The 23495-nt window shown below is 45.9% G+C and overlaps 1 protein-coding gene across 1 annotated transcript in view; it reads right to left on the bottom strand.

Annotated features, from left to right (window-relative positions):
- LOC108570913 (receptor-type guanylate cyclase Gyc76C-like) overlaps positions 1–23473 on the bottom strand; it is a 38642-nt gene extending 15169 nt beyond the window's left edge. The window contains exons 1-2 of the mRNA XM_017932851.1: positions 23129–23473; positions 15730–15927 (exon numbers count right to left, since the gene is read on the bottom strand). Of these exons, the coding sequence (XP_017788340.1) occupies positions 15730–15927; positions 23129–23143 (213 nt within the window). The 5' untranslated portion in view covers positions 23144–23473. The remainder of the gene's footprint in view (positions 1–15729; positions 15928–23128) is intronic.
- Between the last annotated feature and the right edge of the window lie 22 nt (positions 23474–23495).

Raw genomic sequence — 23495 nt, 5'->3', positions numbered from 1 at the left:
GAAAAACGGTCGAGGAAATAACCACGTTTCCGTGGTAATACTCGATATTCGTTTCACGTTCGATGGAACGTGTTGCAGTATCTCGAGCAATTTTCTCAGAGATAAAAGAAGAATGGGAGAGTAGATGTTTTACGAGTGACAGTATAAAATTCGACGGAGTTGCTTCAGTTCCTGGTTAGTAAGAAATTTTATTCGATACTTGTTTGCAGTTTAAACTAAATTACGAGCAATACCATCGGTGCTCGTAAATTCTATTGTTGGGAAGATAAGTTTGTTTCCTCCTCAAACATCAGAAAAAAGAGAGAGAGAGAGAGAGAGAGAGAGAGAGAGAGAGTGGCGGTGTTATCGATTTACGAAATATCTCCCGTGTGTTTATACCAGGCTGCTCTCTCGATCGATTAAGGCGAATTTTATTCCGCGGGATCAGAGGTGTCCAACGATATTTAGATCCGGCGGGATTTATATTTAGCCAGCACGCGTACGTTAGTACCACTACGCTCCGATATAAACATAATAGAGCGTATTTATCGAGCACCGAACGTGATTATACATTCTAATTTGAGGAATGAGAAGCAGAATGTTGTAACCGGTGGCTTTATGACAGAGCAGCTTAGCCACGGACCAAGGGCATTCCCGTTTCCAGCTCGTATTTTACCAACCGTATACAAATGGAAGATTCCGATCCTGCGTTGTATACTCAACGACTGGTGAAACGATAACCCGAAGGATTAACACCTTGAAAAAGCTTGGAAAAAAAAAACGAGAAGATAAAAACAGGAAAAAAAAATATACTTATCTATATACACATATAGATGTACAGGCTGGATTACAGGTACAGGTTTCGCAATATAGACGCGTGGAAAGATTTATCGGTCGAGAAAGGTGTTCAAATTGTGTCCAACAAACGGTACACCGGGTCTAAAAATAAATTTCTAAACCGGAGAATCATTGCGGCGGCCCTGTTCACGAGGAACGCGTGTAGCACGGTCAGTGGTGGGGGAGAGACAGCGCACAACTCTACGCACGGGCGCATGCGTACGGGAGAGAGTCACGCGGGCGCATGCGCAGTCGCGACGCGGAGTAGAGTGGGGGTAGCGCGCACAGAGAAACAGGGCGGTGCTTTCATTTATTCATAAATCAACAGCGTCTATTTATAGCCCCGACGGACAAATAGCGATAGTTGCGCGCTCGCGCGCACCACCGACCGCTCATGCACGCGTTCGCGACTCGTTGGTATCCTTGAATGGCGAAACAATCGAATGGAAATTAAATGCGGACGAATGAAAAATCAAACCTCCGGGCCCCCCTCTAGACGCTTCTCACTCCTCGCACTTCTCCCACACGAGGAGGAGGAAGAGAGCACGTGGATTAGAGAACCGTGCACGTCTGGTTTCGAAGTATACGGTCAGGGTCAAAGATAATTAAACGTTCTTCTTGACTTCTTGCGTTAATTTTGCTTATTTATGGGAGAGGTTTTTAATTCAATTGCTGGTAACGAGTGGTGAGTTACGTTGAAGAAACGTGACAACTTTGTGGTCGAACAGATAAACACTATGCAGCGGAGAGTTAACGTTCTCGTGTGCCTATCGTACGGTTAACAGTTGCAATTCTTCAACTTCAGAGGAGATGGGAAAAAAACGTAACGGGTGATGCTGATGTTCCGGAACGTGGTGTTATTTTTCTGTGAGGAAATATCCCGATATCCTTCGAGATTTTTCCAACACCCATGGAGAATTCACATCGTGGCAACGCATTCAGTCCGCGGAAAAACGCGTGGATCGCGCTTGAGAAATGTATCAAGCTGCAATGGCGCAACGGAGGATCGAGCAAAACGGAACTCGACCGATCCACGCAGATCGGTTCTCCGGTGGGTGTCTCCGGACAGTACGATGCAATTCCACTTGGAAGCCCATCCTAAGACGATTTACTGGGTGTTCCCTGACGTATCAACCAAAATTTCATCGTGCATCAATGAAATTCACTCTGAAGTGAAATGAATCCATATATCTCTCCAAAAAAAAAAACTGTTCCCAATTTTCACCCAGAAAAATTTACCTTTCCCAACCAATAAAAAATCACACAGCTAACCTAAACCTTCTCTAATAAAACAAAAAAAAAGAAAAATTCACATCCGTGTGATTACCAGTATCCAAGAAAAAAATTCACGTAGGTAATCAAGACGCTCTCCCTTTAATTAACAGTATTTCTCCGATCGTTCGTCTCCGTAAGAAACACCCCAGGACATTTTTCCCCGAACTGATTCGAAGAATCCGTCGTAGTCAATTTTCATCCTATTCACCTATCGACGGAACACCCTATGGACCATTGTGTACGGTACAAGGTAGAGGAACAGCATGGAGATGGGAACGCGGTGGCTGCTGGCGTGTTGGTCGGTTGTAGTTGGTTCGTTCAGTCTGTCGCTTGGCAAAGCAATAGCCCGGGCTAAATATAGCCCGGCGATAAACATAGGCAGTTAGTGGAGCCACGGTGTATAGCGGCGTCGGTATCCTTGGATATACTCGAATGACGCCGGATACACGAGTCTCTCTCGTAACGCCGTGGGATTTCGGCCTCTACCTGACAAGCCATTCAAGAATCCCGACCTGACCGGAGGCACCGGTCAACAGGGCTGCTTGGGAATCGAATCATTACCGCTAGTGGTGCGCGACTGTGTGTGGAAATTGGACCCTCGCAGCCCTGCTACACACGCTTCCTACCTTCCAAACTTTGGAATCACTCATGCATCATCGCTGCTTAAAATAGAATTTTCGGGGAATTTTATCTTAAAGAGTCGACACGGTCGAAATTAACCCTTTCGCCGATGGTTCGAAACGTGTTCTGAGTCATGTGTAACATCAGCGGTATAAGACAATTTTTCGAAATGGAATTTGTATCGAAGGAAGGGGATTGTTTTTTAATTTAACCCACGTCGAGATTCTTTTATATTTTAATTTTGGTTTTTAAGGTTGTTTCAACGCTGCGAAACTTGTAATTCTTCTGGCGCACGATCAATAATATCGCGAAGAGAGATAAGAAAGAAATTCTATGGAAGAAACTGAGGGAAAAGTGGCAGAAAAACTTGAAGCGGAAACACGTCAATTCTCGAACACTCTCGCATTCCTTAGAATACACAACGAATCGAAGTCTATGATCACCAGTGTAATTAGCGTTTTCAATCAGCTAGCTACAGCGACCAAAGAGAAGTTAACGCTTGCTTTATGGTAATGGCCGATTAATATTGCATGACGCGTGTATATTGGAGCTGTTGAACTTTCCACGTGGAATTCGTCGACAGAAGAATTTTGCATCTGTTTTCAACGGGAATGGAATGTGTGATCCAGCCTCGGTACACATGGTCTCGAGAACGAATTTCACGTTTTATTTCACCTTCTTTTTTTTCTTCTTTCCAACGACGATACCCCGGTATGTTTGCCTGAGAAATGACGAAAGCGCACGGACGAAAACGGAGCGTAATTCTCTCTCCTTCCTTGATTCGATTTGCGTTTCTCGACAAAGCAATACCCGGTCTAAATATAGCCCAGGCCCCGATAAACACAGACACTTGGACATATGCTCGACTGATAACGAGCTAGTCGTTGTAATACGGTTGCTGTAATATCGTTCACACCGCCGTAATACTACATGATTTACGTTGTTTTCGCGCTGCGATTAGCGGCAAATATTGACAGACGCTGATACCGAAGCCCGATGGTTCGTTCAAATCCGTACGAAAATTCAACCAGTCACACCAAGAGAACGACCGAACTTGATAACGACACATTTGTGCAAATCCCTCCCTTCCTCCCTCCTCCTCGTCGATCAACAATGAATAAGCAACGGAATAAAGGAGAAAACTTTCGTCTCGTTACGAGATAACAAGAGAGCGTTCCAGGGATTCGGAACAATTATAAAGCACAGAGATAAAATAGTCTCGCGGTGGATTCTTGCTCGATCACGTAAATTCTCGCGGAACACACGACAACCACATACACACACTCGGCGTCTTTAAAAATACACTTTGCAACAATAAATTGTGTCACGCGATGCTTATTTATTTCCTTTTCTTCTTTTTCTCCACCGTTGAATTCCTCTCGATTGCTTTCAAGGAGTCGCGTCTCCCGATAACGAAGCAAAAAGAAGAAGAAGAAAAAACGAAGGAGAATGAAAAATGTTATTAAAGAATGTTCGTATGTGTGCGCGTGCGTTTTTTTCCCGTTCGTGTTGTGAGTAATTTCAGCGACGACAGAAGAGAAGAAACGCGAGCTCTTTCGCAAATTATCGGGTAGCCGGACGGGAAATTATATTTAGAATCGCGACATTAGGCTTAACGCGGCGATAGAACGAGCTTAGCCGACGACAAATTAAGGCGATTGCGACGGAGCCGTCGCAGCTCGTTAAATCGCACGCACTTCGCGTATCGCGGGGAGCCACTTGAAAGCACGGCTTGTGTACGCTCCTCTCGGCGCAAGATTTCACGAAGATCCTCTCTACTAGATGTAATTCGAATCGTTCTGCCTCGTCTAAGCTGTAGAACACCAGCTTCTTTTCTTCCCCTAGACACTTTTTATCGTTTATTTCGAGCTGTTAAATTCGACTCGTACCGAGAAAGAGAGAGACAGAGACGGTTTTAATCGATTTCCTTCCTTTTACCTGGATTGTACATAGAAGAAGTGCGGCGAGAACGTGCTCTGTCGCGAAAGTAAAATGAAGGAAACGGCAGGCACGGAATCACTCGAGAGAACGACGACACGGCTATGAAGAGGGAGAGTTATACGCGAGTAGAACATCGAATCTTGGCAAGAGAAGCAGGAAAAGACAGGTGATCTCGTTATCGCAGGAAGAACGACGCGTGAAGAGTGAAACTTGACCTTCTCAATATCTAATTCTCGCCTGTGCTGTAAAGGTAGACGCTTATTTCTTCGATCCGATAAATCGCGTCTTAATCCGCCGGATGTAAACTGATTTTTTCACACTCCACAGGCAAACTGAGTCGTTTGTGCTCGAGTTCAATTTTTTTTTCATTGTTCTACGCTTTGGAAAAATCTGAGAAAATTCTGAGATACTCGTCCAAGTCTCTTTCGTTGTTCAAAATTTTCTTAGGTAAAATTTGAAAAAAATGCAACAGTGAAAAATTTCACTTGGGTCCCAAATACCACAGACTGTCTAGGAAGGATTAAATAAAGATCGAACAATTCCTAGAATCGTTGAAAATAATACAATTGCAAATTCTCTGCTAATAATAAAGATCTTCCGACGAAACGTATCTAAAAACTAAGGAACACGTGTCGAGGAAGTTTGCAGCAACAGTTACATAAAATAGAGCACGTTGGCAGAGGCGCGAACTTTCCACGCGACAAGATGGCCAAACGTGGCGATCACGTGCTCGGGAATCGTTCGGATAAGCTTCGAAGGCGGCACGAAACGAAGAAATTGGTTTATCTGCGTGGCAAGTAAGAAAGCAACAGCAGCATCAGCAGCCGCGAACGAAGGCGAAAGCATCGTCGTAAAACGAGGGAAGAACAACGCCGACCGACCATACATTCTTGTTGACCGAATGAATACGCGTCGGTACGCCGGGCCCATAATTGGTGCCGGCCAATTAAGGGTTAATTGAGTGTATTTTAGCCTGAAACCAGCCGCGTCGTCGTTACTTAAGGCGGCACCCACATTAAACTCCAGCTTGCCACTTGCTTGCTTTTGCTGTTCGCTTCTTCTTCTTCTACGTTCGTTCCTAACAGTAGAGAAGACGACGACAACGACCACGATCGAAATAACGCCGTGTTTCTATACAACACGATCGCTACTTTCTGACTTGCATCCCCCTTTCGTGTGGCTGCTCGTGGCGAGACCAACGCGATTATCCGACCATCGATTTATTCGCTGTACGTTAACCTTTTTATGGGTGTCAACCCATGCTACGCCGTGTGTTCCGTGGATATAAGGGAAAAAAGGTGGAGAATGCTGGCTTTACAACGCGCTGACACGTGCTTCCAGCGTGTCTTTATGGTGTTTCCTTTTTTTTTTTCTTTCATTTTTTGGAGAACGTCGTTGCTTGTTAATGAAGAATTTTCTCTGCGTCGATGACTGTTTTCTTAAAGATGGAGTTGAAATTTTTCGAGTAGAGTTAATGTTTCATTTGTGAGATAGATAGTATTACTTTTTTAGTACGATTTTAATAGGTTCTTGTGGCAGATTCGCTTGTAAATTTCGGTGTAATTAAGAGAAAAGATTCCAGCGTGAACGTCGCCGTTTAAATTGGTCCAAGCGGTTCCCGCGACACGCCGTCGAGGCGGCTAATTCGAACAGCGATCCTTGGTCGCTGACAGCAAGTCGGAGCCAAGGTTAAAAAACACGTTAGTCACGTTCGATCGAAGCGTGTATCGTGAATCACCCGGTACACAATCGGGGAAAACTAGAATATGTCTATCTACACATTATGTACCAGTCATCCCGAAACAGACACATCTCCGGGGGCTCTATCGAAAGAACACACCAGAAGAACTCTATATAGAACGTACGAATCAAGGAAAACCTAGCTTAATCGACAAAAGAAGAGAAAAAAGAAACGATGATTCCGACAAAAACACAGCAACGAAAAGAAAAAGAAGGTGGGAGAGAAGAAGAAGAAAAAAGAAGAACAAATTCAAGATCGAAAATCTAGATTAGAAATCGAACCAGTTTGTACACGGTTCGATGAGAAAGCGGCCGCAAACTCCGCTAAGGGATTTCGCGTAAATATTAATTAATCCTGTTCGCGCGGTATTACGTTACGAAGGCTCTTTCTTCCTGCTGTGTTCGAGGCGGACACGAGCCGCCAATGACGGGGCAAACGAGCCAACCAAGCCAGCCAGCCAGTCAGACCCAGCCACCGCTGCGAAACCAGTATTCTCACACACTCTATTCAAACTCTTTTATTCTCCCGCCCGCTAAAAATAGAGCTCTACTCTGGTAAAAACGTCCGCGTTGTGTTTCTCCTCCGGCCGTGATGAATGGGGATTCGTTCGACGATCTCTCCGCCAACCTTAAGATCATTCCCAACACAATCTCTCTCTCTCTCTTTCTCTGTGTATTAACTTCAAACGTTCTCCTATGTATATACACAGAGTTGTAGAGCCACGATCTCCGATGGACTTTAGGCCCGCGAGCCACTGTTCCACGACGTTATGTAAAAACCAATTGACCCACTTATCAGGAAACTGCACTCGCCGAGTGAGACTGTTGCCTGGAGAAACAGAGGAGACCCTAACCCTTACCGGAGTATCGGAATTCAGAGAGCTTGTCCGAGGAATGGAAAGAACGGCGCTCGGAGAAAGGGTGGAAACGTTGTTTAGAAATGTTTCAGAAACGAACAGTATATACGTTCGGTGTTAGACGAAGTATGCGAGTACACTTTGTGTAAACTGGTTGATATTTCTGAGACACGTTAAGAGGCTGTGGGACACACTCTTGTTCAGAAGGGGGAATCGTCCATTAGTCTTTCTTAAAAGCTGGACAGGGTATCGTGAAGTTGACACCCTAAATTGGAGCCTGTCTCTCCGGTGTACACACTCCGTTCCACCACGTTTGAACACTCCTATACATATATAAGAAGACGTCTACTTGAAACAAGATGATAATTCCTAATTGTCACATGTCTGAAATACCGCTAACCTTCAATTAACAATGAAACGAAAGATGGACAGCGAAGGAAAACTGCTTGACGACTTTGCTGAAAATAGCCGATTAATTGGGCAAAGGAAAAAAGAAGGAAGTAAAAATAATGGTAGAATCACACCGTGAGAGAATGATTAAATAAAATCCAGACGCAATTTATTCCCGCGGTTAGCATCATCGGTACGAACGACAGATTAAGCATTATCGATGAATTTCTCAACGTTATGTCATCCGTATTAGCGTTGCGTAACAAGGCGGCGCGGGCGCGCGCGATCGGCTAATCGAGAGGCGCGTGCACGTATTTTCCCGATAAAAAGGGAGTATAACCGGTGCATGCATGCATGCACGCGCCACGCCATGCGGCACCACCAGGTTAATTTTACGTAATATCGCGGGGCTCCCCCTCTTGATCCACACACACCGGGCCCCAGTTCCTCGGCCAATGGCGCGTCCAGCCGCTCGTAAATTCCTCACGCTATCGCGATATATTTAACCCGGCGATAATGTAGCAAACAAATCGTATCGTTACGCGGGGGAACCGGTATTCTCACGCTCTGCTCGTCCACCGTCTCTCTGCTAAAGATAGCGTGTATTTAAGCCGGTCTCGCGCGGTGTACACCGTACAGATTTCATGCGTTGCACGCGTTGTTTGATCGAGAAATATAAAGACACCGGGTGCAGTTTAATATTGAACTTTCGATCCAGAGGAAAACTCTCATCGTGCAGATTTAACCCCTTAACTTGTAACAACGTGTCAGACTCGTGGCAGAGATTCTGGCGAAGACGTGAGAAAAGTAGTTGTATCGGTAAGAAAAATTCATCGTAATCCTAACTTTCGTTTGAATTCGTAAGACTGAGGATTGCTAAATGGAACTAATCTGTAACAGATTAGCTTGTTACCTGATGCAGTAGTGAAACTGTAAATGGCCGACGCTTAGATGCATAGTCAGAAAAGAAATCATAGGTTAAGGGATGCATTCATCATTTTAACCCTTTGACAATTTATTCTGAACGATATTCAGGTTGATCGTCAAGTACAGATCGAGGTAGATTTTTAGAAAAAAGATCCAGACTGATGTATCATAATTTCGTTAGACTGTCGAGAGGTTGACGTTCTCTTTCGGAAACGGTCCAGTTTGCAATAGAAAAAAGCACGAGGATCGGTGTGAACGGTGGCGGCGTGAAACATGGCCTAGAGACACGGCGAGGAATCGTCGATCATCGTTGGTAGAGCGTTGGCTAAAGATAGCCCGGCGATTACTTCATCGTGGAAATCACGTAACGTCACTCGAAACAGAGATATAATGTGGGTCGGTGTCGAGGAGACGAGGAAATGGCAGAGATCGACCGACATAATCATTCCTCGCTCTCGATGGATCACGTCCGATCAGAGAACCGGCGTATATTCGTGGATTAAACAAAAGCTGCTTCACACTGCTCTCCTTCGTCGAGAGAAAAGGGAGACAGCCGAGGTGAATCGTCGTCACGATCGTTCAGTTTTTGTACTACGTATAAATAATGCATACGCGACGCCAAAGAAGCGCACCGTCCGCTATTACCGGACCGATAGCTACCGCAGAAGCGCTATTATTACGCCGTTATTGCACAAGATGAAAGTATCGCAATGCTATTTTACGCCCACGCGCCGAGGGAATCTCTGAAAGGCGCGTCGCAGAGGTAGTACGGTCTGATAGGCGGACCTCGCGAGACTGCATGGCCAAAATCGTTCTTCTGCTTGTAATACGCGATAAGTCATTACCTGCGGGGATAACGTAGAAATGAACGATTCCAGGGAAATTGAAAATTGAACGAAAGAAAACTCGGGTGTAATACTATTAACGTTACTCATTTGCGGCGACACTTTCCTGGATCACGTTTGACCATTAATTTCGCGTGATACGTTTGGGGAATTTGGGACCTATAAATCATTCGCTGAAGCGGCATATTTGCGTTCGTGGTATTATTCTGCGGTTCAATTCTTGCCAAAATTGACCGTGTATAAACGTAGACGTGATTGAGATATCAGGTATCTGTGAAAAAATTGTCGAAGGTAGAGAAAGGTGGTGTACAAGTTAGAATTCTCTTTGGAGAAATTAGTTCTTTGGACAAAGTTCGGGATTAGGTGTACCAAGTTACACGTTAACCCAGGTAGAGACTACTGGTTACACGATTTTCTGGAAACTAAGAAGAGAAACGCGTGTCAGTTGCCGCCGTCGCAGTGTCCTGGCTGGACGGACTGACACCAAGAGCCGGACCAGGTAAGCGTCCGTTCGAGTGCGTGGGGCATCAACAGGCTCGGCTATAAATAGACCGCGAAGGTCAGGGGAATCAGCAGTTTTCATGCAAATGAGGCATCGATGGAATAATATTGCTCCTTTCGCGGCTCGAACTCGATCCAACAGCTCCGGTTATCCGCGAGACTTTCCATCCGCTCGAGGACTCGTTGCCGTTTCATTCGCTTTTTCATCCAATAGATCAAACCTCCGCGTATTCGAGATTAACGTGTCTCATCCATCATATCCCGTACACTCTGTTTCCCTTCTTTCGTCGATCAAACGATGAAACATTGGAATTTATATCCGTAATTCATGTTGTTTACTCCGTGGCTACGCTCGACACTTTATCATCGTGGCGAACGCGCGATTTGAATTGGAGATTTCGCTTAGAGGTGAACAGGGAGAGAGAAAGAGAGAAGCGGATGACACGTTGAACGGTTCGACGAGTGGCGGAGTATGCTCGGACGGGAGAGGCTACGGTTTTCTACAGGCGTGGTAATGGACTTTACGGCGGTTTCTCGGCTGGACGAGACGAACATTGTCACCAACCGGCCGGCTCTCGGGTTTCAGCGGCGTCTTGTATGCCGAGTGCACGCTTCAAATCGAGTTACGCAAGGTCTCAAAGGGTAATTCGACGTGGAGAGCCGTTTACGCCGGGGCCCTCGGCGGAATATCGCAACGCGAAATTGCGGGCAATCTTGCGCACACTGATTCTTGCCCGACTCTACGCTCGAACTGCTTCAGAAGAGGCTAGTTACCGTTTCAATATTCCTTTCGATATTCATGCGACCATGCTAGATTCTCGAGATAGTTTCAAACAATTCCGAACTACTGTCAGAAACCTTCCACTCGCAAATCAAACTTCAAAACTATTCACACACTATACAGGCTGTTCTAAAAATGTTACAACCAAATTTGAGAGGCATATAGTGCTCGTCGAAACAAATTGAAAAATCGAAAAAGTTACAAAAAGCTTTTCTTTTTACTGAAAGCATTTTTTAATAATTTTTTAAACAAGAACTGTACACGAGAAGGAAATAAAAATTTTTCTATCCTCCGAAATGAAGTTCCAAAATCGAAACCACTTTCACCACTCAAAATGCTCCCTGTTTCCCCAATTTTCTCCCTCGAAACACATATTTCCACGTGTCGGCGTAAAGTGCATAACGCAGATACGCGTGGACGACAGTTTTCCGATCCGCGGAGACGTCATCGGCTCGGCTGGCGGTGCAATCAACAGGTGGTTGCACCAACCGCGATGCAGTGACCCGCGAGTGCGCGCGTGTGCGTGGCGGAGCGCGCGCGACTCCAGTCGAGAGCCGCGCTTATCGAAAGTTCTCACTGGCTCGTGATACCCGCATATACGCGCGCTCGTTACGAGAGTGCCTCTCGTCGGCGCACACGCTCTCCACCTACAGCCATCCGCCTGAATGGCTGGCCGCGGATAATGTACAGGGTGGTCCACGTAACAAGAGATCCTCGTTAAACTTTCGTCACGTCCAATCGTTCGATATACATTGTACAAATACAACACGTGTAACCGGCCGTCTTTTTTCTTTCTTTCTCTCTTTCTTTAACACACCACTTCTCGAGCTACTTTGTAAGCAGGATTTCTCATTCGACCAGGGTCAAGTCTGAGGTTCTCCAATTATTTGCATGCGAGAAACGCAACTGTGCAGGGTATGATCTTTAAAATTCCACGTGCAGGCCGTGGAATGCCAAGATCGATAGGTTGAGCAGGTGATGGGGCTTTGATAAGTCGGCTGGCTTTGATACCAACAGGTGGATTCCTCGGGAGACTTCAGTTACATTTTGCGGTGCGTCAGTTGGGAAAAGTGGATAATGGATTGGCTTCAGCACCGTTCCGAATATAATGCTCCATTAACACCAGACTTTCAAACTTTCCAACCATTCTTAATTCCATCGATTCTTCTTTTAAATCCTTTTACAAAAATCCGCCAACTATCGCACAATTTCTATAAAAAGAACTGTGCCACATCTGCTAGGAAACCATCCAGCTAGCAAAAAAGAAAAGGAAAAGGACTAAGAAGTTCTTGTAGGTGAAAGATCGCGTCACGTGTCTGCGACAGAGGCAGCTTTTAACCCGTCCACGATTAAAAAGCGTCGCGTGGGAGCGGAGAGCACGTTTTTCGCGTGTACCAGAGGCCAGAAATAGCCGACACTTCGCCCGTAGGCAGAAAATAATCCCAGTGGAAGCGAGGAAGAACGCGAGCGCCGGTAAACATCCGCCGGAAGGAAAAAGCGCGATCCTCGACGAAATTCAACGACGCGTGGCTACTTTAGCTAAAGAGGAAAGAACGTCTCGAGAGAGAGAGAGAGAGAGAGCAAGAGAGATGGGTCGTCTCTCGCGGTTGCATCGAGCCTGCTAACGAGTGAAACTAGGTGAAAGTAAGGAGAAGCGTGGCTGCATACATATATACACACGTTATGCTCATATGCAGTCCCGTCTGTTGCTGGAGAAGGGCTCGATTTACGCTCGAATCGCAAAGGAGGAGCAAGCAGCAGCGGCAAGTAACGCCGCCGTGTGTGCCTCTTTTCGATCCCTTTCTTGCTCGTCCAGCGAAACGAGCCGCGTTCTCGCGTGGCCGTTTCATTTTCTTACGACCTCCAATTAACATAAATTAGTCTGGAGGCCTTTTTACGTCCGCGTACCACTTTCTCATATTCGAGAATCGGCCGAGAGAGTCCTCCAACATCGGGCCCCGTGTGTCCTTACGACTTCCCATCGAGGAAATACACCGTGTTCTCCTTCTTTTTTCCCTCGTATTTTCGTCCTTCCTTCTTTCTTTTTTTCCAACCTCGTCGCTTCGTTTCGCTACCGCGTGGCGTCTTGCTGTGCTTGTTAATTCCTTTCGAAGCGCCGCGTGGGCTAAATTTAATCGAGGAGAGCGGCCGTGCATTATGCGAGTCGAGACACACCAGAATTCGTGAAAATTTTCCATTGAAAGGTGATCGTTCAAGTCACTGACTTTTCTGTATAAATTTCTCGGAGAAGAAACCTTGAATTTAGAGAAGGTTTATTACACCCTTTTACGCGACAAGAATTTTAATTTCCTCGCTTTTTTCTCAACGTAGCATTCGTAAGAATAGAATGTTGCGAGAGAACGTAGGATAAGTTTCAAAGTCGGGAGAAAAAGTTTCTTCTCGTTCCTCGATGTGTGTGCGCTCGTGTGTTTAATCGAGGAGGGACGATCGGAATATTACTCGAAGAGGTGGGAACCGAGATATGTGGCCCGAGCGACGAATTCGATTCGTTCCAATGTGCTACTTCGAGCTGAGTGGCGAATTCCACGGAAACGACTGGTCTCAGGACGATTCCAGACGATTAACGAGGCGTGCAGGCAGACGGGTAGACCGATCGGCCGGTTTAAAAATAGGCGCGGATCCGTGACATGTGTTTTTATAAATTGCCGCAGGCGGACGCGCCGCTCATTTTCAACGGCGGCGCTCGCTTCCTGATCGTTCCTTCCATAAATAACCTTCGATCCTCCACTTTTTTCACGCCAATTCCACTCTTCCAAAAATGCCCCGGTGACGTCATGGCGCCACCCAACTGCCACGTCACACATTATCCTCGCATTTATCTTTCTCCGTCGATTTTTCAATCGCAACTCCGCGGCTATCTTCCTGTTTAACAGTATGTTGTTTCGAACGGAACGACGAAACAAGGTGTTTTTTCCCTCTTCTTCTTGTGTGACGGGATTCGTAGCAAAAAGATCCTCGCGCTGTTTCCTCGATCGTGTTGCGCAACAAATTCCTCATCTACCCTGTCCGAGAACTTTGATCACAGATGGTTGGACGACATTGGACGGAATTGGTAAATTACGAATACAGGAATGTTTTTTTGCTTCTGTTTTTTTAATTATAATTGACATTCCTCTCAGTAGGAGTATTCTCTGTTATCAGATAGGAACGGTGGATCTGAGACACGTTCGAGCGTTGATCAGAGCTCGCGTGAGCGTGAAAACAGGTCATCCGCTATGTAACGAGACTGAAAACGTTCGTGGTGTTATTCCGTGGAAAAGCGCATTCCACTGGCGGCACGATTTAACGACACAGGACCGGCTATTCATCATCCACGCGCAGGTATTCTAATTGGGATCAGAGGTCTAATCTTACGAGCGTTTCAGCCCGGAATAGCACAGAGTCAAGGTGAATTCGAGCTGGTCGTGCACACACACTCTAAACTAGTGAAGAACAAGACCGCGATAGAGAGGAATATATAGAGTCTCTGAAGAGAATCGAAGAAGAGACGGTGGTGTCTGTCTTTATAAAACATACATTGAATCGAATGCAACCGGTGCTTTTGTGTCCATACAAATCGGGTCTAACCGGTTCGATTCGGTTCGCCTGGTGATCGATGCGTTTCTAGATCCTGTTCGTAGGCGACTCAGACCTAGGTTAATCTACGGTTTAAGATATCTCTGGCTGGCGATAACTCCCGGCCCAAGATAGCTCCAGATAGCCATAGTTCAAGGCTTAACCTAGGACTAAACTCCAACTATAAACTAAACTACAGACCGACTTACCAAAGGCTTCAATACGAGAATCTGTAGGAACGAAGAAAACGAGCAATTCGAATTCCCATTAACCACCGAGCACAGATTGAACGTAACTTAAATCTAATGCAATTGGATCGATCAATCTAGTTCCATCTAATTTCCATTGGTTTCCTCCTTTGAATTTCAACCCAGAACCAATCTGATTCGACGTGCTGGAATAGGTACATCCTTTCTGTTCCTCGACAGAGAGAGAGAGAGAGAGAGAGAGAGATAAGAAGAAAGAGGACAGAGATAGATAGATAGAGCTAAAGGGATATGGTTGGGATGCTAATTTTTCAGCCTCTTCGATCGAAGCCCTGAAGCGTAGCCATCGCGTGTTCCTTTAACGTACACACGAAAGGCACCGAAACGCACACAACTGCGTTCTCCGCGCGCGGAAGCAGCCCGTAATTATATTGTCACGCCGCGGGTGTTCAATTTGTCGGCACACATCCGCCTCCCCCGCGTGCTCGCTAACCACCTCCGCCTCTTCGACAACCTCGACGCTACCTTCGCCGCCCCTGCAGCCACCCTAACTCCCATCTCTCGCTCTCCGTTCGTTCTCACGCCCGATCGGAGAAACCTTGCAAAAAGGTTAGCTCGGGGGCGAACAGAGTCGCGTGACATTAGAGGGATTCTGTGGATAATTATGGAACGGCTGTTGCTATTCCTGGTGGCGTAGGATCATCGGTTAGACCAGTGGTTTCAACGGATCAATGGACCACAAGTGTTTTTCTTCGGAGAGCGATGATTGTGTGGGTAGAATGGGGCTTTCTAGAATGGGGTAGAATAGTCGGGTTTTCCTAACATTCCAATACACCGAATATCAGAAGGATTTCACACTCCGAAATTCAAACCTCGGATATTCGAATTATCCCAATTATTCGACACAAGAATTTTCGGTAGAATAATAATTCCGACGAATTCCCCAGACTTTGACCATTTTTTTACCGCCACGAAACTCGAAGCAAAGTTCCACCATTGGTGTAAAATATCGCGCGTATCATCCGGTATAATTAATTCATAAAGCTATCTACGACGAAACTCTCCAACTCGACGTTCGAGTATTTCTCCAACGTACAGACAGGAGAAAAACAGAGTTATTAAAACGTATAAAGGTCTAGATGAAGACCAACCACCGTTCACCAATGAATGGTACCGCGGCAATCTAGTTTCGCCTAGACAAAGTACGCCATAGTAAACGTCCGTCTTAAACAGCGTTCTCTCTAAGTACTTACATAACTAATCATGGGTATGTTGCGGGACTGAGCGACTATGGCTTCAACGTAGCACGAGCCTTCTGGTCCAAAGAAGGCAGCAACCCCGTCGCAGATCATATCGATCATTGCCTTGGTGGCTTCCACCGTTTCTCCCCTTGTGTCGCTCCATCGCATCACCAGCTTTACGTTCGGTAATATATTTGGATCATTGTTGATCTGTAACAAAGAAAAAAGAAAAAGGTCACTTTAATCGTCTTTCTATCGAATCGTTCAATTATCCAACGTCTCCTCAGACAGATACGTCGCGAAATTATATCGTCGTTTCGCGTAATCATCGGGAACGTTGCGCAATCCATTACGTGGCTATTCCTCTCATCTTTCGTCATACGATATCGAATCACAATAATTGAACGATGTCACGAGATCCACGCCTAGCGAACCGTAGGTTAGCAATACTCGGCTGAGTTTAATTGTTTCCAGTAATACAAGCCCCCCCGTCGCCAGCTAGGTTTAATAGAGCTAATCGTGTTACCATAACTTCTGCCGTGAATATTCCCCGCTCTTGTTCCCGACGATGACGAACAGCCTTCTGACGCACGGTGTGTATAAATCATCAGGAAATGAATTTTACTCCGAAGAGAGACTCCGAAGGTTGGACAAATACATTTCGTGTGTTTCGGGTATTTAGAGCATTTGAGAAAATCGTATCGGTATCGGTGGTTTAGAATGTAACCGGTGTATATGAATGAATTTCCTACGAGTGGCAACGACGAGTTCACTTTCCATGGTATTTCTTTCTATTCTACGTTCGCGTCGGAATAAATATCTGCCCGGCAGGAACGTCGATTAAAGTTCAATTCGTAATGTTACCCGCGCGATGTGTCCCGGTTCTTCGCGAGCATTCCTCCGACTCTCTCGCGTATCCGGCTCGCGTTTGCACATCATACAAGAGGCGGCGAGTAAGCGAGCTCGGTTATTATGCAAATCTGAATTCCAACAAACAATACTTTTCCAAGTAGCCGGGGACCACGACGTCGCCGTCAATTTGCATGCTTGCTGGATGTGAATTGGAATTATTAACGATAGTAGCAGACTGAACTTTTCTCACCCTTGCATGGGCCAATACTTTTGCCGGCTGCAGGGGATGAAGAAGGTCGAATGTTTATTGCGAAAAACAATGTCGTAATCCTCCACGTTCATAACTGTTGAAGCAAAATGGTTTATGAGTACTGCATGAAAAATCGACAAATATGGTTTGGGGATGCCTGCGAACACCCCAGGTATAAAAGTGCACACTGTCACCACGCTCCGTATGTGAACATCTTCTAAAATATAATTATTTACCTAGCTTACTCCACCCGATTTATTTATTCAATACTGTGGAATTGGTTTAATAATAAGATGTGAGTGATGGCGTGAATGTAGTGAATATATCGAATGCTCTCGAGATTTGGTAAACGAGGGGATCATACAGGGTAACTGGGTGTAAAACAGGTGAAGCGCGTTGCTATTGATATCGGAGAGTACGTGAGAATTTATTGCGAGATACAATGAGAGAGCGTTGATCAAATTATCTTTATTTCTTTTTACGTGTGTATATAGTTACTGTTGTTATAAAATATATTCCTATTTAACTCATTATAAAGTGTTATACAACCACAAATACAACCCCTCAACAATAAGTTCAACAAAGTTTGATTCGATTATTTGCACTCACAAAAATTCCCAAATTTTTCTCCTATTCTTTTTTCACATTTTAACCCTTCAATTCTAGCGACGCCTGAGAAGAGACACTTGGTGAATAATTAATAGAGGCACTCTTCGAGCTGATATTTCCAAGACAGCATCTCTGCGGACCTCCATAAATTGTACGCCATGTGCTAGAGATATAACAAGGGAAGATATTTCCATGAACTTTATGTGGAAGACACTTCTCGGGAAAATATTCGACACGTAGTTTATTTTATCGCCAATCTTCCATATCGGAGGCGTAACAACAGCTCTCGAAGTTTGGGGTGAAGACGTATTTTCTGGAATATCTCGAGAAACGAGGGTCCAGGAAAATCGTTGCAAAAAATGAAATTGTGTGAAAGAACCAACCCCTAACAAAACCAACCACTACGAAATCTCGTATAATATAAAATGAACGATGCACAAATATCGACCGATTCTATTTGAATTTTACTCAACAAAGAATCTCCGGATTCGCTTCGCGTTCCTTTCGATCACAGCGAAGCAACAATTACATTGTTCTCTCGATTTCCAGATCAAACAACACATCGCAGAGAGTAGCTGACAGAAGTCGATGTCTTAATTATGCTCACGCATCCCGCGGCATTGTTCCCGGAACGCGACACGATCAATTGCTAGCGCACGCACACATCAACGATTACGCAACAGGCGGAGATAGAGAGAGAAGCCGCCGCCCGATGAAATTAGAAAATCCGACGACTATTTCGCAAGCTGAAACGCGAGAAGATTCTGTAGCTACAGTTCGAAACCCAGAGGAACCGTTAGAGCGGTTTCCAAGCGGCGCTATAAAAAATCATCGCTCTTCCCGTTCGATGGTTCGCATTCCTGATTTCGCACCTGCCCCAGGTAACCGAAATCGCCCGGTGGAATGCGAACAATAATGTCCCGTCTTCTTCTCGCCGTTTCTCAACCATCCCCCGGTGAAAGTTCCAGCCTGCTCCCTTTCCTTCGATTATACTTCTCGATGCACGAGAAATTGCGTGCGTTTATCTTTGAGAATTCTTTTTTAATAAAATAATGAAATTAAAGGGAAATTAATTAGATTCCGAGGGAAGCTGAGGTGACTAGAAATCTTCGTGGTTTTTCAGAATGCAAGAATAGCAAAGAGCAAATACAGGGAATTTATCTGCGACTCTTTTTTTCAATAAAGAAACAAAATTAAAAGAAAATGAATTAGATTTCGAGAGAAACTGAGATTTTTTAAAATGCACGATTGAAGAGCGGAGACAGGGAATTTATCTCTGCGATTCCTTTTTAATATAATAATAAGATAAAAATAAAATTGATTAGATTTCCGCAGAAGCTGAAGAGATTCGAGTGGTTTTTGAAAATGCGCGCTTCAAGAGCGGAGACAGGGAACTTACCTTGGCGATTTTTTTAAATGAAAAAATTGAATTAATGAAATTTCCAGAGAAGCCGAGGAGACCTGAAATCTCCGTGGCTTTTCAAAATGCAAGAACACCGAACGCAGGGAGGAAGGGCTGAAGGTTCGTTCGGAATTCATTTGAAAAATGCAAGATCGCGGAGGCAAGGGCCGATTTCTCCGGAGAGCTGTGACCGAGAGCGTGAAACAATGTTCACAGCCGAGTGTGTTCACTTGCGCTGTCGCCACTGGCAGGGTTTCACCAATCAGCTTATTTTCGAGTAATTGAAGGGCGTCCGGTCGTGTACAGCCTTCCACCAACCTTCAGGGACGATGAGAACGACTTTGCCACGATTCGTTACGTCCACAAAGAGAAAGATGTCGAGAGGAGAAGATGAGAGAAAAAGAAACGAGAAAGACTCTCTCGATCGACGATATTGCACACAGTTGCAAATCACCATTAATTTGAATACTCGTAAAAGTCGCCTGATTTTGACTAAATCCTAAACGTTTCGAATTCCCAAACTCTAAAAACGCTGTAAGAAATTTTTCAAAAAAATTTGTCACTTCTTACCGTTCCGATAATTTCAATTTCGTCAATGGAAGGTCTGCAAGGTTTGCAAGAGGTAAAAAAGACACGTTAGGTCAAGAGGACCACGCAGAGAGAATCAGCGTGCCACGAGCGATCCACCTTAACCGTTTGAGTGCCGATCGCGCTTCTTCTATCCTGTCCTAAAAGCGCCAGCGCTCTAGGCTGCGAAGCCCATAATCACAGAGGGGTCGATTTTTTTCGATGAACGACTTTACGGTTACCCTTGAGTCTTAAGTAGAAGAAGATAAAATTAACATTAATATTTATTACATGTAAGCTGAAAACAGCGCAATCGCGCTCTTTGGCACTTTTGGACGCGGAATATGACGAGCGCTGTCGCGCTCTTTGGCACTTTTGGACGCGGAATATGACGAGCGCTGTCGCGCTCTTTGGCACTTTTGGACGCGGAATATGACGAGCGCTGCCGCGCTCTTTGGCACTTTTGGACGCGGAATATGACGAGCGCTGTCGCGCTCTTTGGCACTTTCGGACGCGGAATATGACGAGCGCTGTTGCGCTCTTTGGCACTTTTGGACGCGGAATATGACGAGCGCTGCCGCGCTCTTTGGCACTTTTGGACGCGGAATATGACGAGCGCTGTCACGCAGCTTGGCAATTTTCGATCGGGAAATAAGAAAGGCTCGTGGCACTCAAACGGTTAACGGCAAAAATACCTCTAGGAATAATTTAATCGACCCAACACCACGACCACGCGAATTCACCCGTTTCAGCGTGATCTCGTTCCGTATTTACAAATATTGTTATACCACCGTGGAACTAGTTTACATCGTGGGAGTGCGTCATAGCGAATTCCAGGATTTATTTTTTCTTTTTACCTACGCGAGTATCGCCGGCAGCGAGAGCTGGACAAGGTGCACCTGCGCACACTATTGAAGCGAGCGGACAGGTTAAGCGTTAAGCTCGATTCACGTGCACGCGCGACTTTCCTTCGACGAACACGGGTGTGGATAAGCCGGAGGAAGAGAGACGAAAGTGGTCGAGTTAATTGAAAGATCGACGAAACAGTAGATATTCTAAATTTCGTTTTTACAGATAAGTACTACTTTGTTCCCTGTGAAAAGTGAACCGGTCGAAATTCTAATTAATATCCAATCACGTATTAGAGATTCGTCGGAGATTCAATTTCTAATTGGGTAATGAATTTGAAACTTAAAACTTCAGCTATCCGTTACAAGACTCGAAAGTCTGAGAGAAAAAAAACACCTGCTATTATATATCTCGCTGTATTCGCTCAATAAAGATAGCCAAATCCATTGATACGTGATTTAAGAAGCGTCTTGAGCAACGTGTTGCCCAGAAAAAAGAAGAGAAAAAAACAGACGAGAGGAGAAAAAAAAAAATCGCTAATCTCTGATCTTCGAATACATTAGAAGCGAGCATGTCGACGAACAGACGCGCGGCGTCGACCGTCCAATCATGGAAAAACTTTCACCGCGTCGCGGCTAAAAATACAGGCCGCATTATTTCCTCGTTATTCCTCCGGCAGCATGGAAACCGATACGAAATAAAAGTCTCTCGGCTGTCTCCAGCACTCACGTGGTAAAAATAACCACGAAATTTCTGTGTCCACGCAGAAATATGCGTGTGTGTGTGTGTGTTGAATAGTGTGTTTGTAGCGAGAAGAGAGAGTGTGAGCCAAGCTTTAGCCTACACACCGCGGGCACAGAGGCCGACATTGCGATCGCGATGCTTACTCTTGCGTGGCGTATCGAAGTACATAAATAAACGGGCGCAAAGCTCGTTTCCTGCACCTTTCGACGTGCCTCCACGACCACACCGCTCGTTATTACGCGTTTCGACCTGTTCCGCCCAAAGTGGGAGCCGTGTCCCACACTCTGCACCGGAGAAGCATCGACGGAACCCTCCCCAATCTCGCGATAATCACCGAAAGGGTTAACTCTTCGTTAGCAGCTTTTTCGAGAAAAGTCTCGTGAGAGGTGTTTTATCTCCGCGACTCCGAGAAATCGATCTCTTCGTTCTGTTTCTTTTTTTTTAACATGTAAAATTCTTAGGATTTAATGAATTATTCCATCTGTGCTGATTTGAGAAATTTTTTGGGTTTCCTTTATTCCCCCAATTTGCTTCTATTTTCTATTGTTTTCGTAGGATACTAAAAACGAACCATTCCATCTGTGCTGATTTGAGAAATTTTCTGAGGATTCCGTATTACCCCAATTTGCTTCTATTTTTTAAGCACCAAAGTTCGTTAATAAAGAAAAATTCTACATTGAAATAGTCACAAAGACGACCTTAAAACGTGACATCGAAAGAGTAGACAGTTTCCATCCCCTAACATCGATACGAACAGCACCGTGGTACGAAAGAGGTCAGAACGAGGACCACTCCGAAATTCCCAGGAAAAAGAATACTCCACCCTGAGCTTCCCACCATCCCCGAATAATTACCAACGTAACAGCGATTCATCTTTGACGTAACTTGTTATTTCCACGTAGAGCCGGATACGTGTGCATAACCCTGCTGATACGATCGACCACGGTTATTTCGACGATTCCCAGAGAAGAAGGAAGGTCTCTCCTGGCCCTTTCCATCTACGCGCCTTACGGTTGCAGGTTGCAAAAGAGCGGTGGTGGTGCGCGGGCTGGTTTGGCAGAAAAAGGGGAGAGAAGGGACCTCTCTTCGTAACGTGGAGGATGAGAAAGAAGCAGCAGCAGAAGAAGAAGAAGAAGAAAAGAAGGAGGAGGAGGAAGGTGCATCGCGAAGAGAAGAGAGATAGGGAGGATGAGGAGGAAGGGGTTAGGGGGAGGAGAAGGTTTCTCGATCGCGAGCGAATTCTTCTCACGGTTGCGAGAGCGCAGTTTCGTCGGCGGACGCGTGGGCGGACCGGCGAATAATGCCGGTCTTGTATTTTTAAACCCTCGCACGAATCGGCATCTCTCCAAGGGGGGAAGCAGGGAGGAGAGGGAGGGAGAGAAAGAGAGAGAGAGAGAGATGCCGGGTCACTCTGTGCACGTTGCAACGGCTCCCGCTGCAGCCGGAGCCACCTTTCTCTTTTTCTTCTTCTCTTATTCCAAGAGGAGAGGAGGAGGTTCGAACCGGCGAAAACGATCTCACGGTCCCCCGTGCCTGTGCGCGCGCGCGCTCACCAGCGCGACCGAGAGCGCGAGAGAGCACACAGGGCCCGCGACCGCGCACGCCGATCCTCCAATGAATTATCGAGCCTTCCAGACCGTGGAACGCCGCCGCGCGCTGACCGCCCGCAGGAAAAAACCTGAGACAGCGGGCCCCGCGATATTCGGGCCCCCGGACCTTACTTTTCGGACGCTGCACAAGGATTCGACGCGGAGGACGTGGGAATCTTCGGCCCCGGCTACCGTAATTAGGACCTGATGCTTTCGGGATCTGTACACGCTCGGAGATTTTCGTGCGCTCCGCTCGCAGGTGGGAAGATACGAGGGAAGTGGAAGGGTAGCTTTAATTTTATATTAAACAAGGCTTCCCGAAGAAACATTAGTCAATTCTAAAATAAGTATTGTAGGAACTTTTGGGTACGGAGGCCATAATTTCTCTGAAATATTCCGAAACACTTTCCATCCCTAACTGTGAGGGCAGTTTCCAATGGTCCCCTCAAACTTTACTCATAAGTAACACTAAACCCTCCCCTTCATACTTAAAAAAACACTTCCCTGTGAAGCAATGAAAAAAAAAAAAAGATTGCAAGAGAATCTCACCTCGTCAAGGGCCATGGAGAAGGCGCCAGAGATGGCAAGGCCCTGACGGTCCTTTAAGCCGCCCTTAATGGCGGTGAGGTATCCAATGGTAAGATTCTGCTGCTTCCTCGGTTGTATGGCCCTGGTGAAGCTCGATTTCGGGTAAGTTTGCCTGGAGAGCGCCTGCTGCCACTCGGCCCCGGGTAATCCTGGCGGCTCGGCCAGGCCCAGGACCAGAGGGCTGCTGGCCAGCAGCAGCAACACCAGCAGGGCCCGCAAGCTGCTCCCTAACGAGCGTGGCCGCAGCGGATGCAGCTGATCTTGCCGGTGCCGTCGATTGCGTTCCTGAGGGACTTCCTGGCGACGGGGAGGCCTGCGGCGGCTCGGC

This window comes from Habropoda laboriosa, unplaced genomic scaffold, assembly GCF_001263275.1.
Source record: "Habropoda laboriosa isolate 0110345459 unplaced genomic scaffold, ASM126327v1 scaffold15, whole genome shotgun sequence".
NCBI lineage: Eukaryota > Metazoa > Arthropoda > Insecta > Hymenoptera > Apidae > Habropoda > Habropoda laboriosa.
The sequence above is the reverse complement of the archived record's forward strand: the minus strand, read 5'-3'. Positions and strand labels throughout refer to the sequence as shown.